Source organism: Anser anser, assembly GCF_964211835.1.
Source record: "Anser anser genome assembly, chromosome: 2".
Lineage (NCBI taxonomy): Eukaryota > Metazoa > Chordata > Aves > Anseriformes > Anatidae > Anser > Anser anser.
Window position 1 is genome coordinate 73,246,406 of NC_139721.1, and position 22,441 is coordinate 73,268,846.

Here is a 22,441-nt window from a genome sequence, read left to right on the forward strand (position 1 = left end):
AGAATGAACTTGTGAGTTCATTGGTGTGGTAATTGGATGTTTATGCATTCCTCCAAAGCTTGCATGTATGTTTTTGTTCCATTTCCTAAATGGAGGGGATGTTAGATGGAATTTAATAACATTTTTGCATTAGAAGAATACCGTTGAGTTAATTAAATCATTGTGGGACAAGTTTCAATTCTTTGCTCTCTTGATTTATGGTCTCCAATAATCAAAATCTAACTATCAAATTCTTACTGTATTATTCTTTCTCCTAATAGGAGTGCAGAATTGCTGTTCTAAAAAGTGATTTTGTTTAATTAACGTAAGTACCTTCAGTCTTTGCTTCAGCCTGGCTGTAATCTGAACATCATTTACAAAATGTACATAAAAGCAGGTTAAATCTGAACTTGTTAAAAGGCAAGCCATCATCGATTCGCAAAAGCTACATGTCATGTTTCTCCGCTGGCATTAGGACTGCTTATTCCCTCCAATGATGAATCCTGCTGCTGCCAGGGTTACTGGAGCTGGTTTCCTCTGCTGCATTTCAGGAAGCAAGAGTTGGAAACGTCTTCATGATGGCATGAAGCATAAGTGTTTGTTTTTTCTCCTGTTGCTGAGGGGGAAATGAGTAGTGCTTGGAAGCAAAATGGATTAACCATCAGCTGGGAGTTGGGATATGAGATCCCATGCTGAGCAGAGAATGTTTCTGGGTGAAGTGGATAACACTACTTTACCCCAGCAGACTTAAGCGAAATTTCATCAACAGCAAAACAAAAAACGTCCCTTGAATTTTTGTGGCGGGAGGGGGTGAAGGTGGGTAAGAGTTTTAAAATCGTCATTTGTTCCTCACCAAACAGATGCCACTTTAAAGCATCCTGATCTTTCCAGCCCCCCCCTTTTATCTGCCCAGACCTCCTGTCTGGCCAGAGGGAGAAACTGCTCATCTTTTTGGGGATACATAGGTATGGCACGTACCCGTTCACAATGGATGGTTTCGACACCGCTCTCCACTGCACGCATGCAATGTCAGCAGTGCGTGAGGTGCTTCCAGAAATCTAGGCATATCGTCGACCCCTGCACCTCGTATTTGCCTCCAGAAAAGGCATTTCAAAAGCTATGGTCAGGCATACTGAAGCATGCTCAACAGTCCTGGAGGGGCTGGGCACGAGGAAACAACTTCATTGCCTTCAATGTCTGTGCCCTGCAGCCACAGGGGAAGCTTAAGTTACTGTGGGGTAGTCTTGCACACGTTTCTCTGCTCACCATGTCGTTCACCTTCCAAAATCATGTTTCCCACTATCTTGCCAAAATAGGCAACAAGAATAGGAACAATCCATCCCTAAGGAAAAATTATTACTTAAAAAAAAAAGAAATCAACAAGTGAGGTGCAAAGGATTACAGAAAAGAATATTCTAAGCAAAGCAACAACATTCTGGTAGCAGAAAAGCGAGATTAAATTTTTACAGACAATTTGCCCTCGGGCTTCTGTGAGTCATTTTTGAGCTTGTCCTTGCCTGCAAGCTGTTAAGAGCAGCTAATTACTCCTAAGTAACTTGTCATACTGTTGCTGGTCACACTTATTTTCCCTATTGCCTACTAAAATCCACAGAAAGCGAACAAACCACAGTATTTCCAGACCTTATAAATACCTTTACAGATGTTGGCAGCCTTTCCCATTCCCCAAATACTCAGTTGACCTTAACCAAACTAGATGTTGTCTGTGATAAGAGAGGTACACAGTTTTAGCATTGAAAGATACCTATTATGCTTCAGATTAAGAATATTCTTTACTAATTTGTCCCGAACTCCAGATTAGTGTTGTTTTTAAGAGTTTTAAATACATATAGGAGGATAAATTGCTTGCAGTACTGTAGCACACCTTGCAAATGATTTGTGGAGCACCTTGACAAGAAATAGACATTGGATATGTAAGGATTACCCTCCTCTCCGTTAGACATCGAGTTGAAAGCTAACGTTACAGGAACAGCAACACCTAATCATACATGGAAAGCCTCGAATTTACTGCACTCAGAGTATTTTCCTGTGTTCCGTGCTGCTTTGTTCTGTGGATGTTTTTCATGGCTGACCTTTGAACTTTTTTCTTTAACATGCTGTCTAGCTTGGCAAAGCGATATAGAGCCTGTCCAAGTGGGACTGAGCCTTGGCTCTTGTGTTACAGCCTTGTCAAACGGGTGTCCTCTGACAGGCTGACTCAAATAATGTTGGACTGAAAAATGTCCTTGTTATGTTTGCAGCTAATGTCATTCTGCTTGTAGCATTTAAAAGATACTAAATATATTTAAGAATTAATTTCATCCTCTGTGTGCTTCATGGGAGGCACTGAGGTTGGGTTTTATTCCTGAAAGCGGATCCCACTAATGTTTCTAATGCTCTTCGGTGAAAATGTTGTTTATACTTTTTGTTTATCTTTGAGCATCCTTATCCTTCATGATTCGCATCCTAGTCTGTTTTTTTTTTCCCCCTGTGTTTTGTTTTTTACTAAACAGATGAAAAACATAATCCAGATCTTTCATCTTCTGAGAGACTAGCATCTGCAGGGACTGGAGTGCTTGTGAGCCGGAGCTGGCAGGAAAGTACTGCGTTCAGCTCCAAGGCTGGAGAATGTATATTTCTAACCATTTGTACAGTGTGACACATTTCTTAATATTTTCTAGGATATTAATAAGAAGGCAAAGTCTGTCAGGAGGCAGCCAGCTATATTTGTGCGAATGTACCTTCAGTGTAATTTCCCTTTGCTCTCAGTGAACATTTAGTTCTGCGTTACACTGCAAGTTACAAATGAGCATTTGCTTACAGGCTAATTAAACATAGCTTAGAGCAGTACTTAATTGCAACATTTACAGCAATACAGAGGAACGTAAAGCCAATCTGGCTAACAAGAAATTAACTTTGTACTCTGCACAAGGTTGCGCTAGCTGCTGTGTCTGTAGGTTTCGTTACTGATTGCCCTCTCATATTTGCCTGGAATAGCACTTGAGCAATTTCACTCTTTGTCTAGGAAAAATTTTTAGGATTTTAAACTACAGCAGGAAATTCTGCAAGAGGTGCGATGGGTTGAGGGCATGATGGACTCTTTGAGTGGGCAGGGAAATTGCTTGCACAGCAGATGCTGGCTTTGAGTGTCTCTAGCAGTTCATCCGTCGAACAGATGTCCAAATGGGTCTAAGTTGAAAGACTTTGCTATGTTGATGTATTACCATTAAAATGAAAGAACTGAAGGAACTTTATAAAGTTTCTATAGAAAGCTTTCTATATGTTACTTTTATCCCTTAAATAAATAAACAATCTAGTACCTCTGCAGATGATGAAATAAATTTTACAGCACTGTAAACACGCTCACATCAATTTCTCCTCTTTGCCTCTTTCTCAAGCTTTCTCTAGCATGCAGCTGTAAAAACTGTGGTTGCTAACTGATTCCTGTTGAGCAAAATGGTTGAGGATGATGTTGATGCAAAGGGCTTGTTTTGTCCCTAAATCAGAGCCTTACAAGAGCTAAGCTCCCCGTGTTCAAATGGCAGCCGTTGCAGAAGGGGAGACTAATAAAATTCCAGCAAAAATAATGTAAAAAATGTTTACAGTACCGGCCATGATTCACAGTGACTGCATTCCTTTATGAGCTTGCAGCAACCTCTGCTTTCTACATAATTTATTTCATCTCTACTACAATTGTGTGTCTTCTGAACGTACATCTGTATCAGGAGATGCTACTTAGAGACAATGTCTGAGTAAGGGTATTGATGAAGGAGAGCGCAGAGGAACCGGTTACTTCTCTATGTGAACTGCTTTGTTACTCCCTTTTAAAATCTACAAATGTAGGGAAAGAGAAACTGATTTTTTCCCTTAAACAGTGTGACAATATTTAAATGGAATTTCAAACCAGTCAAGTCTCACTGAGTTCAATAAATACATTAGTAGAAGTAGATGAGGTGAAGGTATTTAATTTCTGAGTTGATAGCAGCTTACATTGTGCAGCACCGCGTTGTGTGTCAATGGAGAACTCTCACCCTGATATAAAAGGACTTCTCCTATTATTTGTGTATAGAAACATTTCTGTTGGTGCAAAACTTTCACAAGGCCAGTTTTGCTGCAGTGATTTAGAATATCTTTTGAAAGACTCCTGAAGAGGCTAAGAGGTACTTTCCTTTTTCACTACAACCATATTTTGGGTTACTTTCAATGCTAGCAAGTGCTTGGGAAGGACGTGTTTGACTTTGTGAAACATGGTTGAAAGTTAGATTTATATGTTGCAACTGAACTACCAATATCTGGAATTAAGTACTTTGATTAGAGACTGAATTATAAGGAGTGTGCTTTTCATGTTATTCATTGTGCACTGGCATTATTTTTTTAGTTGCTGTAAAGTGGTATGTAAATGAATGAACATATCCAGCATAGTCGTGTATCTCAACTATGGGCAGCCCTTCTTGAATCTAAGCTTGCAAGAAGTTCAGATGAAAACCTCCAACTTTCAAAAAAGATTCTGGAATTTCTTGCTGGAGATGATCTTCATCTTTCTGCATCTGACTTGATACTGTGAATGCTGATGTCAGCAGTTGGCTGGAAGTCAATGTACAAAGTCACAAGTAAGCTCTGACAAGAGTTGGGTTTAATCACCCTTAGGTTGTCAGAGCCCTGCTGTCAGATTCGTTCCGGGTAGATATGATAGCCCCAATCTTTTACTATCCTTCTGCTCAAATACCTCTTCAGGTAGCTGCTTGCTTCATTTTAAAAATAACACTGAGTGCTACTTCAGAAAGGTGTTGCATTCCACATTGTGGTTCATTAGCCACATGTCTGACCAAGGGACCTTTGTGTGTGCTCCACTCAAAGTTATGTCACTCCATGGGGGGGACAAAAAGTTCTTTACAGAATTTGATCTATTTCCCTTTGAGTTTATTCTGTAGTAAAAGCAGAATAGGACTTCTTAGAAAGTTACTCTACTGAGCAAATCTTAGGTAGTATTTCTTTACACATACAGATAGAGAGACAAGGGAATGTAATATTATGCATCCATTTATTGTAGTTTTTCACCGTTAGACAGTCTTTGGGTGGGATTTATTTCTGTGATTGAGTATCTGATTTTGGTTGCTTGCCTGGGTGTTTCCTTTTAGTGGTAATAGAGGAATACCTTTCAAGAATATTAGTGACATTTCGGGGTAGCAAAATTATAGAAGAAGATAAATTGCATTAAAGGGCCTCTTTCTCTTTTCGTTGATTATAGTAGGAACCTAATTGATTAGTGAAGACCAGACTGAAGCGGCTAGTGACAACTGATGTGAATACCACCTCTGCACAGTTTGGATGGAATAAAAAAAGCATCTTAAACTGATAGTTTAAGATAGTGATCTATAATGGAGAATATCCTTTCCTTCCCTTAAGTTTCTGAACTTTCTTACTAGACCGAAATCTGGCCTTGTTTCTAAGTGGGACATTTTTGTTGACCATTCACCTGACTTGCTGACCTCCTCATCAGTTACTCCACACGGCAGAAGCAGCAGAATTTATCTATCTGGAGAGATGCTGGCAGCTGGGTAGGGATGATTTTTTTTTCTGTCATCTGTTAAGGGCCTCTGAAAAATGATCAGTTTATAACTAGATTCTTGTTGTGCAAATTAATTAAAGTCAGTGCTCTTCCATGTGCCTACTTAGTATTTTAGCTTTAGTATGTAATATTTGGACATCTGAGGTAGAATTTTCGACAGATAGATTTATATATACATGATTTGGAGAGGGATATGAACTTTCATGGACAGACACTTCTAGCCATCAGTACTTGATACCTTATAGTGGCACCAATTCTGTGAAAGAATGTGTCTGAGGAACAAACAGGAATCAGTGAGAAGGGGAAAAAGATATTCAAAATCAAGTAAGCCCATAGGGGAGAGTTGATAGCAGAAGTTTATGTGGTGAAATTTTTAAGGAATTTGACCACCCTTTCAGAAAGTAATGGCTTCTGATTTGCCAGCTGATGTTATGATAGGGAAAGCTACCCTCAGCATTTGTTTTGAGTAGAAAACCAAATGCAACAAACTTAAGTTGGTTTGCAAAGGAGGAGGGAATTCCCTGAGTTAATTATATCTTGACGTTAAAGTGTCAAAGTCATTAGGATGTTACCGTAATGCTTAAGATAAGCTAAATTTGTCCCCTTGAGGTGGTTTTCATGCTGAACTCTGTAATGAAGCTACCTGGTAATTTATCTAATCCGCTCTGTACACATGGAACATAATGGTCTTTACAGAGAAGGTCAGACTGTTAGGCTTAACATGGCACTGTCTGTAGGAGAGGAAATATGTGGCATCTAGGAGAGGATGAACTTCTTCAGTTATTCTCTAAACAGTTTTCATAGCGTAGCTTTCATAAGTTCATGCACTAGCTATTTGGTTACATTTCAAAAAGTGAAATTCATGGAGCATATGCGTTGGCAGAGCCTCTGCTGATGCAAATACAGCAACCAAACTTGGGTTATTTTCTGTGTGGTTGAGTGCCCGGAAAGAAGAACCTGCAGAACTCCGACAACGAGTCCACAAAACCACTCTTTATTCTAGGTTACACTTTGGGTCTTATCAATATCTGTTTGGCTGATGGATGTATGAGCAACAGTTGAACAGAAAATAGCTTTACTACAGAGTATTTTTCGTTAATATCTGCAGCAAGTGAAAATGTTTGTCTTTTGCAATGTGTAATCTTGTGCAATGAGATGGGAGAGTTGTGGAAGAGGCAGACGTCTCAATTTTCTATGTTATACAAAAGGCAAGATAGATTTTTCTCCAGTAAGAATTACTGTTACTGCTAAACCACCATTCAAAGACGTAACTTTCTGAAGCTGGAAAAGGCAAGAAAGTTTCCGTACATATAGCATTGTCTCTAAATGAATTAAAAAAAGAGTGATAATTCAGAATTCAATACATTTGTGGAAATCAAGATAGTTTTGTGTTGGACACAGAGCTAGAAATTGATGCAGTATTTTTTTTTAATGGACACTTTACATTTTAAAATAAAATAGCTTTGACATGTGTAAAACTATATTGTTAAGCTAAAAAAAATTCTACATATTGATTGAGCAGAGTGGTAGATGTTGTAAGTTGAAATCTATACAATGAAATTTGAGTGTATATTGCCAGTTTACGTAAATGGAGGACAGCAATAAGCATATACTCCAAAGCAAGTAGAACTTGGTTAATATTCAAGTTCATACCAAAACTAAGCTAGTGTATAAATAAATAAAATAGAGCAAAACACTATTTTCATTCATATACGCTTATTTATTTAGAGAGTAAAGTCTTAGCTAGAAAGAAGTGTTAAATGTAGTATGTTGTCCAGGACCTTAAACTGAAATGTTTACTTATCTTCTGTTATATGTTGATCTAAGTTGTACTTTGGCCCTTTAAGCCTAGCCATCTTAAAGTTGTTCTTATACAGCTGGGTCTGTTTGCTAAGTGTGTGCCATATTTAAAATGGTTTATTTTGGATGGGAATGGAATTAACTTATTCATAGAAATAAAAGCTTCAGAATCAGAAAGATATCCAAAGGTTGGTCTACCTTCTGCCAGTCAATCTGGAAAAAAGAAAATGAGCTTGTGAAATGCAAAATAAATTTTACATCAGTGCTTTTACATTCTTTTTCAGTTTGTCTATGGTTCAGTTTAAGAAGGTTTCAATGACCTAAGTTTTTCTAAACATAATTCCCAATGAAGATCCATGATATAAGTGCAGAGCCATCAAAACTCTTTAAAAATTGTTTGTGCCAGGATGGAAATAAAGTTACCGGTGGCTTTGTATGGTGGATTTCTTTAACTTATTGACAATAATATAGGGAGAATGGGAAGAAGAAAGCATTCTTGAACATAATGACTTGTGTTATCTACAAGATATAAAAATACAAAGTCAAATCCCTTGTCATTGTCTTTCTGAGTCTTGCAAATGATTGATTTCTCCACGATCAGTTACAGTAATAAGGCCATTGTTCAAAGATTTCCCTTTTAATACCATGCAGAATTGGTTTCTAGGGAGTGTCTGTTGTCTTAAAGAAAAGATTCACCCAATATGTGTTCGTTTTCTCTGGGGATCTTTTTCATATTCGTTCGTCTATGCTAAACAAAGAAACTAGACATGTGAGCTATTTGAATATAAATGTCTTTCTAATGCAGCTAATTATTTTAAATGTTTGATGGGAATCTCACGAAAATTGTTGGATAAGCTTTTCAATTAGAGAGAGGACTCATTGATTGCATTTGCACTAGATGTTTAATTGGGTGGACAACACAGAATAAATACATTTGGAAGTTGTCTCATTATCTAATTTTAGGGGGATGCCTATAGGGAGGAGAAAGCTTTGCTTCCAATCAGCTTCAAAGATAAGATGGCTTAATTGGAAGCTGTCCTGACAGCTTCAGAGCAGCAGCAACTTCCATGTAAAATAATCTGAAGCAGATGTTGAATGAAGAAGTGGCATTTTCTTTCATGCCAGCTCTGATATCAAACCTCTAGCATTCTGTTATCTAATTTTATATCAGGAAGCATGTTGTAATTGCGACATTGGTTTCAGCACACTACCTCATATTTATAATTACATAGTTAAGTTCATCAGCCTTTGTCAAGTGGATTTTGAAGTGTTTCTAAACCACTTTGAACCACTGTAGCACGACTTGGGAAAATACTGATGAAACATTCTAGGATCCCTAAGCAGTAATCAAATTTCACTAGATTCTTAATACTTTTAATTAAGTACGTGTGTAACTGCACTATTTGTGTAAGAGATTAAAGGCTGGAGAAATGGGCTAACAGGAACCTTGTGAAGTTCACTGAGGGGAAGTGCCAAGTCCCGTACCTGAGGAGGAACAACGCCAGGCATGAGCACATGGCCACCCATCTGGAAAGCAGCTTGGCAGTAAAGGACCTTGGGTCTTGGTGCACACCAAGTTGAACAGCAATGTGCCCTTGTGGCAAGGGTGACTAAACATGTCCTGACCTGCGTTAGGCAAAGTGTCGCCAGCAGGTCAAGGGAGGTGATCCTTCCCCTTTGCTCAGCACTGCTGAGGCCACACCTGGAGTGCTGTGTCCAGTTCTGGCCCCCAAGTACAAGAAAGACATGGACATACTGGACAGAGTCCAGTGAAGAGCAACAAAGATGATGAAGGGATTGGAGCAGCTCTCCTTTGAGGAGAGGCTGAGAGAACTGGAACTGTTCAGCCCAGAGAAGAGGAGGCTCAGGTGGCATCTCATCAACATAAGTAAATACCTGAAGGGAAGATGCAAAGAGAATGGAGACAGGCTCTCTTCAGTGGTGCCTGGTGACAGGACAAGAGGGAATGGACACAAGCCAAAGAAACACAGGAGGCTACATCTGAACATCAGGAAGCATTTCTTTACTGTGTGGACAACTGAGCACTGGTAGAGGTTGCCCGGAGAGGCTGTGGAGTGTCTGACCTTGGAGATGCTCAAAAGCTTCTGGACATGGTCCTGGGCAACCTGCTCTAGATATCCTTGCTTAAGCAGGAGGTTTGAACAAGATGATCTCCAGAGGTCCCTTCCAACCTCAACTGTTCTGTGATTGTTCAAGTTTTATAATGTAAAACAGGGGTGGAAAGCATGATGGCTTTGAAACATGTCACTTTCCTGCTATGTCCTAATATTGAAGTTTGGAATTGTGACGATAAAGCCCACAGTAATTCATTTATGAATACTGAGTTTCTAAGAAGAGTTATCTTTTTACTTGGCACAGGCTGATTGCCTAGTGTGTGTCAGCATTATCAACACAATCTACTTAAAACATCTCATAAGAATTCTGTTAAAGTTTGCCTCATTTGTGGGGATTTCTCTGTTGAATGTTTGAATCTTATTTGACCATCAATAAGAATGAAATTAAGCAAAGGTAATAAATGTATAGCCAGATACCTGTTCTGCTTCATACCAGCAGAAACAGGAGACAGTGGCCTGATTTACAAACGCTGAAAACCTGGACCAGAGCACACAGAAGATCTCATGGGAAACCCTCAGCCTTGGAGGCACTGAAAATGAAATCACTCGAATGCTTATTCAGCTAATCATATGGGATAGTCCAGCTTTAGAATAAAATATTACTAGCTGGCAAAAAAGATGATGGGAAACATTTAAGGGCTGTGAAATGAGTTTTCTGTGATTCAGCGAAGCTTTGCACTGAAGTCTCTTTGATAAGTAGCAGTGGAATGCTGATACTGATGTATGCAAAAAAGATTTAAAAAAGGTCTGGGAGTATGATGAGAATATCTGTGGGGACATATTGATGTCAAGGTGAGAGGAGCTGCTTTTGAACAGGTAGCTGTGTCGGTCAGCAATACAAAGCAGTGTTCACATCTGGGGGAAGATATCCCAGTGATGTGACCTGCGGTAGGAGATGCAGAGAAGTGACATGTTGGTCAAGTTGTGAGACAGGAGGGATGGAGCTAGTCTGATGGAGTGGTGTGGGATGCATTGAATTAGGCTGCTGCAAACAGCACAGAGAACATGAGAGAGGAGGGGAGAGGCTGCTATTGCTCAGAGACTGCTCCATGGCCACGGGTGCTTTAAAACAGCTTGCGTGCATGCCTGCTGAGCATCTGATCCATTGTAGCTTTTGCGAAGTAACCTTCTTTTTAAAAGTTAGAATGAGCACTGCAGACTTGCAGCCTAATAATGCTGTATATAATGAGCTAAGTGCTTTGCTGTTGAGCCACTGCTGCTCCAGGAAGCGATGCTTGGAAACCTGGGTACACCTAGATGATAAGGGCGAGCTGCTAGAGGACGTTGTTGTGAGTATGATTGTATAGAGGACCATTCAGTTAGTTGCCTTTGTTTCTCAGCTTTTGGTAAAAACTAGCTGAATCTTTTCAGTTCCTAAGAGGCTGCGTTCAGATCCTAAGCTCTCCATTTCTGTAATGTCATGTATTGCTTGTTCGGCATCTTTTTAATTAGTGACATTTTATTTAGCCCAAATTAAATATGCCAGATGTAGCTGATTTAGTGGCTAACAATGATGAGTGAGGGGAGGGAGGGAGAGCTATCGTTATATAGCCTTCTGTTCTCAGGGAAGTTTTTTTATTTCTAGTTCCACAAGAGAAGTTGGAGTGGTAACCATGGCAGCAGGGAATTTGTCCCTGTGAGCTAGGCGAAGGGTTGGGTTGTGTGGGTTTTTTTGTTTTTGTTTTTTTGTTTGCAGTGCCCCCACTAGGAGGAAGGGGAATACAAAATGGCCTGGAGCGAGCCCTTGAGAGGGACCTCGGAGAGATGTGCTGGAGACGCTGGGCATGGAGTGAAACCTCCCAGTATTGTTGGTGCTGCCACAGCGTGCATGGGGCTGAAGGGGTGCGACAGCGTGACGGGAGATGGGAAAAATGTCTTGGTAACATCAGTCTCCACGCCAGATGTTTTGGGGAGGGGTGCCTAGACGTTGTCTACTGATCAGTCCCTTGTATGGTTGCGTTTGGGTTTTCTCCACTATTTTTCTCACTTCTTTTCCACCGAAAATGAGTAATTATTCTTTTCATTAGGTTGGAAGGGAGTGAGATTTGCATGGGGCTTGCAGCGTTCAGGAGAGAACATCTAGCTTAGTCATGACATATCCCCAGATTCTGCATCTGTCCTGGAAACTTTCGATAGATTGTTCTTGAACTTGGGGAAAACCATTGTTTTGCGCCGGTATCCAAATAATCTAAATAATTTACCATATAAATAGCAGAGCAGTTTTGTGGAGCAGCAACCAATTAAAGCAATTGCTGAAAATGCAAATTAATTATTTATTAATTTATTGGGGAGACGATAGCATGAGGCCTCCTCTCCCATTGACATAACCTTTCTCAGGCTCCGATCTGTAGGGGTTAATTCTGGTTGCACAGTTAACTGATGCTTACACAGTTGCACAGAAAGACGCTCCCAATGTGAGCAGCTCTGTTCGAAGCGTTATTGTGTGTGACAAACCGACCTATAAAACATCCTGAAAGTCGCAGGCAACGACAATCAGCCAATGTCCGTGGCTTGAAATCTCCGGCGTCCAGCGCCAGTAACGTGGGAGAAGACAGGACGTTCAGCAACATTTCTGAGTACTGAACAGTGAGGAAGGAGCTGATGGCCACGCATTAGCGATGCTTTACCACGCTGCCCCAGCTAAGCCTGCCTACCGCCGATTGCAAAGCATCCCTCTTCTGTTGTCGGAACAGGACGAACTCAGCCCTGTTGGGAAAACTGTTGTGGGTTGCAACTGAGGCTATTGAAGTGCAGGAAATTTATATTTCCAAGGTGCGCTGGAGCTCTTAGGCTTCTCAGCACGCAGGGGTCATTAGCCTGTGAGTTTTGTAGTGTATTTATACTTCAGGTCAGCACCGTTAAACAGTCGTTGTTCCTCACGTGCCCGGAGGTTATATACAGTCTTCATTAGGAGTCTTTCTCCAGTTTTTGCCTTTTCTTTCATTAGCTCACGTTACCCTTTTCACTGCCCTAAGTTGCTCTCATTTTCTTGTTTTCACTCTTCAGTTTGCTGTAGCCCTGTGTAATGTCCCTATGCGATGTATTGTACTTGACTCTTCTCTGATCAAGCTCTCAAGTTCATGGAGTTTTTCCCAAAAAGTTTCATTTTCTGTTTTGGTTTACAGCTTCCCCCTCTCGCCTTGTAGCTTAGTTGTAGCTTCCTGGACTGAGACATCGATGTTTCATTTGGATGTGGAGGGTAATAAGGTGACTCTTGGAAGGACAGATAATCGCTTCTTTTAATCCAAGACACCTCCGTATGTGTTGTGAAAACTCTTTTTATCTTGAGATTCTCAACTCTGGCAAGGAAGTGTCAGATTCAGGAGCTGGGGTTTCTGCTGAGAACTTGCTTTTATTAACTTATTTTTAATTTCTTTTAGCCTTCATTGCTGAAGAAAAAACCTTAGGAACTCTGCTCTTGCCCGCACCAGGGAAAAAGCTCAGAAGTCCTTAATTCCTTTGCTTTTTCACTCCTTGTGATTACATTTGCTTTTTTATGTAGTTAGTTTTTTGGTGGGGGGTGTAGGAACAGAAGGAAGGAAGGAGAGGGAGATACAGGGGTGGGAAGAGGGTCTGTCTTTGTCTTCCTCTGTGTTGCATTCTAAGGTTGTAATTTCTGACAAGCTCTACATCCTTTGAGTCTCAAAAATATGGTGTTTGGTTATATTTCTTTGTTACCAGACTAGGTAAATTGGATTGCAGTTGTTCACCACCGGTTTCATAACTACTAGTTCTTAATATAATGTGTTTGTTTTGTCATGTCTGGACATTCCCAATATAGCTTATTTGGCATCATCCCTGACTGTGGGGTCGGGGTTTTTGTTTTGTTTCTGAGATTGCATCTACCACAGTCAGAAACGCGGGATCTTGCTGTACTACGTAAGAGACAGTCGCTGCCCCAAAAAGTTTTCCTGTGTAGTGTTCTCAAATACTCATCCTCGGTTTCCAAAGACGTCTTCAAAAGTGGTCTCTGGTCCCTTTCCTAATCATATGTGGTTTGGGCAGCACGTGCAGACCAAGGGCCGGTGCTGAGTCCCGCTGTATGGACAACTCTTCACGGTGTTCCTGTAGTCTGCTCCGTAACCTCTCTGCTCCTTTTTCCTCAGAGGAGCCTGAAAGGGAGGGGGCAATGTGCAGACTGCCCGTGTGGAGGTTATACTCAGGCTATAGTAAATCATAGTGAGAAGCTAATTGTACATGGCCAGACCCTATACTGAGCTGGCTTTTTGGCTCAGAGCGTGGCCGGGGCTCTCAAATGGCAAGTGCCCCAGCTGCAGTTGTCACGGTGTCCTCCTGGGAAAGAAGCAGCCGTGCAAGTCATCGGGACCTGCACCATTTTTCTAAATCCTAAGGAAGGCTGCTCCCCAGAGCCTTGTTACGCTGTCTGCCAAGCTTCAAATTAATGTGGTTCTTGTGGTTGAAAGCCTGTACAGCAAGGAAGATGTGGTAGTAATTCCTTTTCTAAAGAGTAATTTATAATGGCAAAACAATTTAAAATACTCAGTAACTAGCTTGGTTACTTAAGAATTTTAATAAAGAAATTATTATGGTTTTTCTTTGTATTACCCTTTCTAGGATTATTAGGGACTTGTATTGTGCTCGCAAGAACTTTTTTTAGTAAACCTTTCTCTTGGAGCAAATTCAGACGATAAATAATGCATTCTGTAAGCACAGCTGAGGAAGATTGCAAACTATCTGGGGATAAATTGCGCAATAAAGTATATGGCAGATAAAGGTTAATGCCAGCAACACCACTTAATGTCTTTCATTACATAATCAAAGGAGTGTAACAGTGTCTGTAACTATCTTTTTTACTTACATAAAGGATCTAGAAGCTAGAAAGGGTTTTTGCATGAAAAGCAACTGCTGTTGGGAGGAGCTGTGTGGAGCAAAAGGAACTCATTTGCAGACCGATCATCAAAAGTAATGGGAAATGCTGGGTGGCAGAGGACTCGGGCGAAGAAGAAAAGTCAATCTGTTGGTGCTGCAGCCACATGAAGAGTCTGGACCCCACGTTCAGGACTGGGTGAGCTGGCTGTTGCTGGGCCACCTTCCCACCTCTTGGTTTCGTAGCTGTTTCAAAGTCTGCCTAAATTCCTTCCCAAGCTTTCTCACCTCCAGTATCCTGCAGATACCCTGAAGCTTCAGCAAAATTCATAAAGGCCTATTGTTACTCTGTTGCAAGGATTGAAAATTAGTCTTTCTCCTTTATTTTACCTAAAAATTACCAGAGGCAAAGGAGGAATCGAGTGGGAAGACAGAAAAATGTCAAAAGGGTCAAATGGCTTAACTGAACGTGTGAGCATCAAACCAAAGAGGGAAAGAGAGATAAATAACTTTGGGGGATACTGACAGAAAATCAGTGTGTTGTCTGTATGTAGGCATGTAGCACTTAAAACTGCATTCTGCTATTTATTTGTAAAATATGGAAATTACAGGGTAGCAACTTGCAGTTTCCAAACCTTCAGCCTTCAAATATGTTGAGAACATGCTGGAATAAATCTTCTGTTACACAGGCAGTTCTTATGTCTTGAAAATGTTCTTGGTACAGTCTTTTCTTAAAAGTTCATGGCACAGTTCATTCCCTTATATGTAAACAGCTGAGATTCTTGAAGTTTCATCTCAGTAATGATGCAAGCCTAACCTTACACAGAGGGCTATTACTTGAAGCTTTGAGAAGATAGAAACAGTAAGACCAGATTTCATCAGGTGTTTCCATACCAAATGGCCATTTTCACACAAGGTTTCGAATGAGAGGAGGAAAAGCTTCAGTTTGTTTCCACAATATTCTGGTTTTCACAACGTTTGGGTTTTAAACTTTAATTGGACACCAAATGTTCTCATCGTGTGAGTTCTTCTGAATGCGCTTTGTGTATATGCAACATCACACACTGGCTAATTTTTTTTAAAGCTCAAATGTCAACAATTGCAGTCTGTAATTATGCCTATAGTGCAGGGAGACGTGCTTGCTTGATTAGTCACTGAGGCCTGAATTCGGCCAACGTAGCTTAAGGTATCCAGCCTAGATCCCGAGTTAGGAGCCTGGATTCCCTCTGCAGCTAGCAGAGAGACACAAATGCCTTTATCATGTGCCTTAGCTCTTAAGTTACCCCATCTCTCTCCCTGAGCTTCAGAAGGAATTCAACTCTCTAAAATTACCTGGGGTGAGTCTGGGCCTGGGCATTTGTACATGAGCAGTTCTGAAGCGCTGGCATCCAAATATAGATGCTTACTCGAACTGAGTGTTAATCCTGCCCTGCTCTTCTCTGCCCCCACCACTGTGGTTCCCAAAACCTGTCTCACTGCTACGACCCTCACAAATTGTATGGTATTGATATTGGTGTTCGATGACTACTGAACATGTGATGAGACTGTGATTCCCCTTCTTGTCAAGTTGTTCCTCTGACTCTTGGAAATGGATTTAAAATTTGATACCCCAGCAAAGAGAGGGATATAATCGGGGTTTTATAACATTGGCAAGTCTTTTTTTTTTCTTTTGATTTCTTCTCTGAATATGAAAGTCAAAGACTAAGATCTTGATCTTACAACAATTGCTCTCCTTTGTTGTTCATAGGCTGTTAAATGTGTACCTAAATATAGTATATGCCAGATGAGAGAGTTAATGTTGCTATGAGAACCTTAACCTCAGCATTTCCTAGGGTTTTATGTTTGTATGTAGAGGGAGAAGGAAAAAAAAAAAAAAAAAAAAGCACTGATCAAATAACTCACTTTTTTTTTTATATAAATAAGTACTGTCTAATGACTTGTATATAAGTGGTCCTATCAGCAATTTATTGCTATTACTGCTGCTGTTTGTCTAAAGGGCTTTCTTTCCTGCATGAGCTGTGTAACAAAGGAGGCATAAAGAGCCATAGGGTTGACCTATATATTTATTTCATTGCAGCACTTGAAATTCCCTCGCCTTACAAAGCTGCCTCAGTGCTGCTGGGCAAGTAAGGGGGGACTGGGTGGTTCTCCAGGGTGCCGATGGGGCTGACGGGGCTGCCTGCCTGTCAGGTGTGCACAGAGCATGCCTAGAGGCTTTTCTTTCCCACCTTCGGGAAGCAAGCCCTGAGTTTTCTGTTGCCTCTTCAGCTAGGCAAATTGCAGTTCAAGGGTAACGTGCACGCAGAGCTTGAGTCTTCAGCGGCTTTGAGTTGGCTGAAAGCTTCCCGGTTTCTCCAGCGACTCTGACCCTACTCTTGTAAGCCCATGAGTTCAGAAAGCTTTTGGAAAAATGATCACATCGAAACGAGGTTGCAGTGGAAAGTGCAAGTGCAATCTTAGCGTACCTACCTGCCTGTTACATAGGTGCCTTCTGGAACAAATCACGCGTTCTGCCTGTACAAGGTACATGCGTTTCACTTCAGTTTTCTTTTTATTGACATCATTGATGGGATGTGTCTCGTGCCTGAACAAACAAGTGAAATCAGGGGATGAAAGTCAAAACCTGCCAGACTGATGTTCAGTTTGTGTGGCTTTTGGTATGACAGAAAACTGAAATGACTCTACAGTGTGTTTTAATGACTTCCTGTGATGTTTCTGATCTTTGGCTGTTAGAAAGCAAAACTTTTTAAGAAGTAGTGTACTGAAACCTTTTACGTATTAGTTTTCAACTGGACAGCCTTCTGGTAACTGGTGCTCTCTCCTTATACTCAGTTTGTAGTCATAGTCTAGGCCAGCAAAGGTTGGTTAGCACTGGCATAAATTACGCTGTGATCTGTTTCAGATTGTAGAATGCAAATTTGGATCCGTTTGATGCCGAAGATTGTCAGCATAACTTCACTTCAAAGCCTGAGGGTTTTTTTATGATAATTGTATAGTCATAAGTTTTCTTTCGCAGAAAAAGGAAAGAAAATGGTACAAATAGAAGAGTGGAGAAGCAGGAAGAGAGTAGTGTGACTGTGACTCGACCGGGTTTATTTTTTTGTCCTCGTTCCTTATAATGTTTGCATTACTTGATGCACACAAAATATTCCACTTGGTACCGTGAGGTTGAGGAGCTGAGGCTATAAGATGAAATAACGATGAGGGTACTCGTGATACGCAACCCATTATATGAAACTAGCAAAGTGATGAATATTAATGTTCTTTTAAATTTTTAATTTTTAAGTCTTTGTCTTTTAAAAGAAAAAAAAAAAAGGAAAGAAAGAAAGCTGGGGGGAAGAATTCCTCGCAGAACAATGGTGCAGTCTGTTATCTGCTCCTCTGCACTGTAAAGCACTGAATGTTCAGCCAATATAGCGCTCTGGTTGGCTTAGCATTCTTAACCTTAATTTTGAATAGAAGGTGCCTTGTGCTGCTGACGTAATTGGGGCCTTTTGTAAATCACTGTTGCAGGCAGTCTGCTGTTGCATTTCACTGCATTTTTCTGAGCGATGCAGGGCAAAAGTGTCAAACTAACTTTCTGAACCCCCTCTTCAGGCTAAGTGTTTTCATTATCGGAGTATTTTATTCAGAATGAGTTCTGCTTCATTTTCCTTTGGAGATACCAAGCCCCAAATCAATTTTGCAAGTGAAACAATATTTCTGGTGGAAAAAGTTTGAATGGGGAGCCCTTTGCATCTTAAAGTGGCGGGTTCTTCCTTGGAAAAAAAAAAGGAAAAAAATTATAGGGAGTGCAAGAGGGTTGGATCGTACCAGCTCACTCCAAGTCCCATCTGCGATACAGGAATCCTGTTGTCTGCCTCTTTTGTCGCTGAAACCATAGTAAAGTTTGGAGCTGGATCGTTTTTGTCAGGCCAGTTTCTGCATTATGGTTACACGTCATGCTCTGCAGCGTTCTGCGGGGACATAAAATCCCCTCGCCTTTGGCATAAGCCTCTTATGGACCATTGCGGTCTTGCCTCCCCAGAGGCATGGGGTTTCATCTCACTTCTGTCTCTGTTGTCCTCTGTCGTAGGGTTCAGCTCAGGCCGTTACATCCGCTACTGATGTAGTCTTTTATATCCCTGATGTCAGCGGTGATACGTGGCCTTGTGCTGTCCTTGCTAGCAAACACAGCACTATTAATAGTCAGTGATGTTAACTTGCTCATTTCTGCACCCGGGCCACCCGCTCAACCCAGTGCTGGTCCCCTAGCTTTAGAGGAACCCGTAGAAAGCACCGCTGCCGGCTGGCCCGGGGGCTGACTGTAGGGGTGCTCATGGCCCACCTCCGATGGTGACTGGGCTGTGGGAGTGTTGGGGCGCTGCCCGTGACGTCTGGCAGGTGGGCTGGAGGAGTGCAGTGCTATGGCAGGGTGGCACACAGCAGCAGCCCCAGGGCTGCCACGAGATGCTGTTGCACCTCCAGGCAGCCAGCATCGGCTCACACAAAGGCCAGGAGGGATGGGGAGGGACGCTTCGCGCTGAGGGAGCTTGGTGTAAGCGGGCAGCAAAGGCAGGTTTCTGCCATTGTCCATACTCCGCTAAGTCTTCCTGTTCCTGTCAGCCTGCCCTAACTGCTGTCTCGGTGCCAGCGGAGCAGCAGGTGAGGAGCAGCGGGCTCTGGCCAAGGCAGTGGTGCCCTGGGGCGGGCTAAGGCATGCTGAAGGGCAGCGGTGGCCCCGGGCAGCTTCAGGGTGCAGTAAGCCCACGCTGGGCACCTTGGCTTCCATACAGAAAGCGGAGTTGCGGGCATGGGGCGAGCCGAGAAGCCAGAAGCGCGTTCCTGCCCTGCTGCCTGCCCGCTTGCCGCCTGCCCACCCCACTCCCTTCACCGGGGCACCCCGGGCCCGAGCTGGGGGCACGGCGAGCACCCAGTGTACCCGGGGGCGGCACAAAGCCGGGGGGCACCCCGGGGCTGAGCGGCACGCATACCTTCCCCGGGGCGACAGCAACCGGAGCTCCCCCTCCCTCCCTCCATCCCAAAAGAGCCTGGCTCATCCTGAACGGGTGCCTTCGGGCTGGGGGGCCCCAAGGCCTGGCTCACAGGGCCCGGGGCCCAGCGCCGTCCCGAGGAAGTGCGGGCGGGTGGCACCGGCCGCTGCCCGGGGGGGCGGCGGGGAGCGCGCGGGGTCCCCCCCTCCCTTTGAAGTTTTTGGGGTTTTCTCCGGCCGGCGGTCGGTCGTAAAAGCGGGTTTCCTTTGTAAGTTTGTGCGAGTGTGTTGTGGTGTTGTTGGGGGGGGCGGGAATAATTTGGAAGTCTGATAGTGTGTGGGAAATGATTACATCAGTCAGAGGGAGGGCCAGGATTGGTCTGCACAGTGTGGTTTGATTCACTACCGCAAAGATTGCGTGTAACCCTTTGAGTGGAGCTCCGGCGGAGTTGTCTCCCTCCCCAGAAACAGTCCCCGTGGCAGGGGCTACGTGACAGGTACAGCGCGGTGAGCCGCTGACACCGCAGCCACCCCGGGCGCGCAGCCGTAGTCCGCCGAGGGTTGGGAGAGGCAGAGAACAAACTCTCTTTCAAGAGGCAACCTCTATTTAAAATGCCATCTTGCTCTTCCGACTGCTGCCTTTTACGTGCTGTTGAGGTAAGATTTTCCATCTCGAATTACCCTGCAGGTTCTGGTTAAGATTTGTCTTCTCTGGCTAGGATGCAGAGCGCTGGGGACGTGGAGTTAATCTACAGCGTGAACCTGCGCGTTCGCGGCGAGAAATAATTCTGCAGCAAGTGTATCTTGTCTGAGCAGAACAATGCAAAGAGGAGAGCATCCCTGTAATTCAGGAGGTGGGGAGAAGGTTCCTGACTTGTTCTTTCATCTCCGTTAATACTTGGGATGTGCAGGGCACGCACGGTTGGTTTCCAACTACTGTAAAGCCAGGATCAAAGGAGAAGTCGGGGAAAGGGAGAGAAATGCGTGGACGGTGCTGGCTAATTGGGCCGCGAGCGGGACTTCCCCGAGTGAAACAATCCAAAGTTAGCGGGGAACGAGAAGAGCCATTTTTAATCTGCGGGGTCTTGGCCTGTTACTCCGTAAATGTCCAAAGGCCTCCAGCTGGACTGCAAAGAAAACTGTGTGTGTTCGACTGCATTTAATTTCCTGTACCCACTGCTGCAGAAGTACTCTCCTGATACTGTTTCATGTTTGCTTACCTCGCACAGCTCGATAAAAAACCTGCTCCCTCACTTTTTTCCTGTGTCTGTGGTCATATTAACGCTGCTTCACCTTCGCGTAGCGCAGGGAGGTGTTGGGGGGCGGGGGGAGCAGGAGGCCAGGGGCATCACTGCAAAGTGTTATAAAAGTCCGTCCTCCGTGTCCTGCGTCCGGGCTGCCGAGCTGCTCCAGCCCCTGACACGGCGAGGACGCGTTTCCGCGGTAGCTGGGCGGTTTACCTGTTTCCAGAGCTGTTGATCTGTAAGTGTACCCTTTATGTTGCAGGATGTAAAAGTCTTTAGTGAAGATGGAACAAGCAAAGTGGTCGAGATTCTAGCAGACATGACAGCCAGGGACCTCTGTCAGCTGCTCGTTTACAAAAGTCATTGTGTGGATGATAACAGCTGGACTCTAGTGGAGCATCACCCTCACCTAGGATTAGGTAGGGAACGGTCAAAGGGGTGGCATGGTTACCTGGGAACATGAAATATGTGTGATTCATGTGAATGTGCTTCCAGCTGGAATGTTTTCTTTCCACTGCTTTTATTTGTGAAATTAGCCGAAGTCACATACATGCTTTTTCTGTATTACAATTTGATGTGTTAAGCATTTAAGCCATTTTACGCCCTTCTCTTGTTTCCCATCCTCTATTTTTATTTTTTAAAAAATATAAAAATTGTCTAATCTTCACGCTAGCGCTCTGTTGCTACCTTGCTGTGTCTGAAGCTATTGCAAATAAACAGCTTAGGCAAATTAAGCTTGATCCTTAGAGCACTGGTCCTGCGAAACAGCTCAGCTCATCACCAGCTGGGAGACCTGGGTGAACAGACTCAGCTCCGCATACCTCCAGTACCGCTTATGAAAGCTAGACATGCTGGGGGGGCGGGGAGCGGGGGGGCGGCTAAACTTGACTTCAGGAAGGGAAAAATGGTGGCACCACCCGCCGCACACGGGCAATTCCTGGACCAGCGGTGGCATCTGCTCCCCAGGCAGCCGCTCCTCCACCTGATTGAAATTAAGGTGTCATGGTTACAGTTTCAAGAAGGCAGCAAGAGGAAGAACTGTGGGGAGTTAAATAACACCGCGAATTGGTTTAATTACAGTACCTGAAAGAATCTTATGTTATTCAGTCTTGCTTTTCCTGTTATTTTGTGGCACTGATTAGTTGCAGGGCTCTGATGCGCAGCTTGCAACTGCATATTGCCTGGATGTGCTATCTATAATTCCATCTACCGTAGAATAACGCTTTTAAAAGTGTAGCATTTGGAGTATTAGTCGATACACTTGATGGTGAATTTTTTCTAGAAAATAGGGGGAAGGCAAATCGTAAGCTGCAATCACCAGCACTGGAATTGTGAATGCTATTTGTAGCTAATAGAGGTTTTTATGTCTGAAAATGCAATTCGGAACCCTTACAAATAAAAAAAGGAAAGAATTTGCCGGAAATGTAATGCCCCACACTGATTCTGTTAAACACAGATAAATTCACTGCTCTGAAGAACAGCACTCCAAAATAATAATAATAATAATAATAATTAAAAATCTTAGGATATTCTGATAACTTAGTGGCTGTAATTGGGTATCTCTCCTAATATATAAATCTGTGAAAAATTTAACATGAAGCACTCATTTGTATATGTCTGTGATATACTCTCAGTTCTGAGGACATAGGACGAGGTGAAGAATTAAGGTATAAATTACAGAATCTTTATGCCCTTCGCTTAATATGCCACATGCACGCTTGTACCAACCTTTAAAAATGTTGAGTTTTATCAATGCTCATTAAAGTACCAGGCTCCCTTTTTCTATATTCCCTTTCCCATCATTGCTGATTACCAAGGTATTGTGTAAACAGAAGCCTTCTCCTTTGTAACCAACATCCTTCTCCTGCCAGATTCATTCAATGATGCCACAATTCAGTGTTTGTGACATCACAATAGC

At 42.8% G+C, this 22,441-nt stretch overlaps 1 protein-coding gene across 4 annotated transcripts in view; it reads left to right on the forward strand.

The window, feature by feature from the left end:
• The window catches only part of GRB10 (growth factor receptor bound protein 10), a 150,604-nt gene that overhangs the window by 101,824 nt on the left and 26,339 nt on the right, over positions 1–22,441 (forward strand). For all 4 annotated transcript variants that reach the window (XM_083822355.1, XM_083822354.1, XM_083822357.1 and 1 more), the window contains one exon: positions 20,786–20,942. In XM_083822355.1, the coding sequence (XP_083678481.1) occupies positions 20,786–20,942 (157 nt within the window). The remainder of the gene's footprint in view (positions 1–20,785; positions 20,943–22,441) is intronic.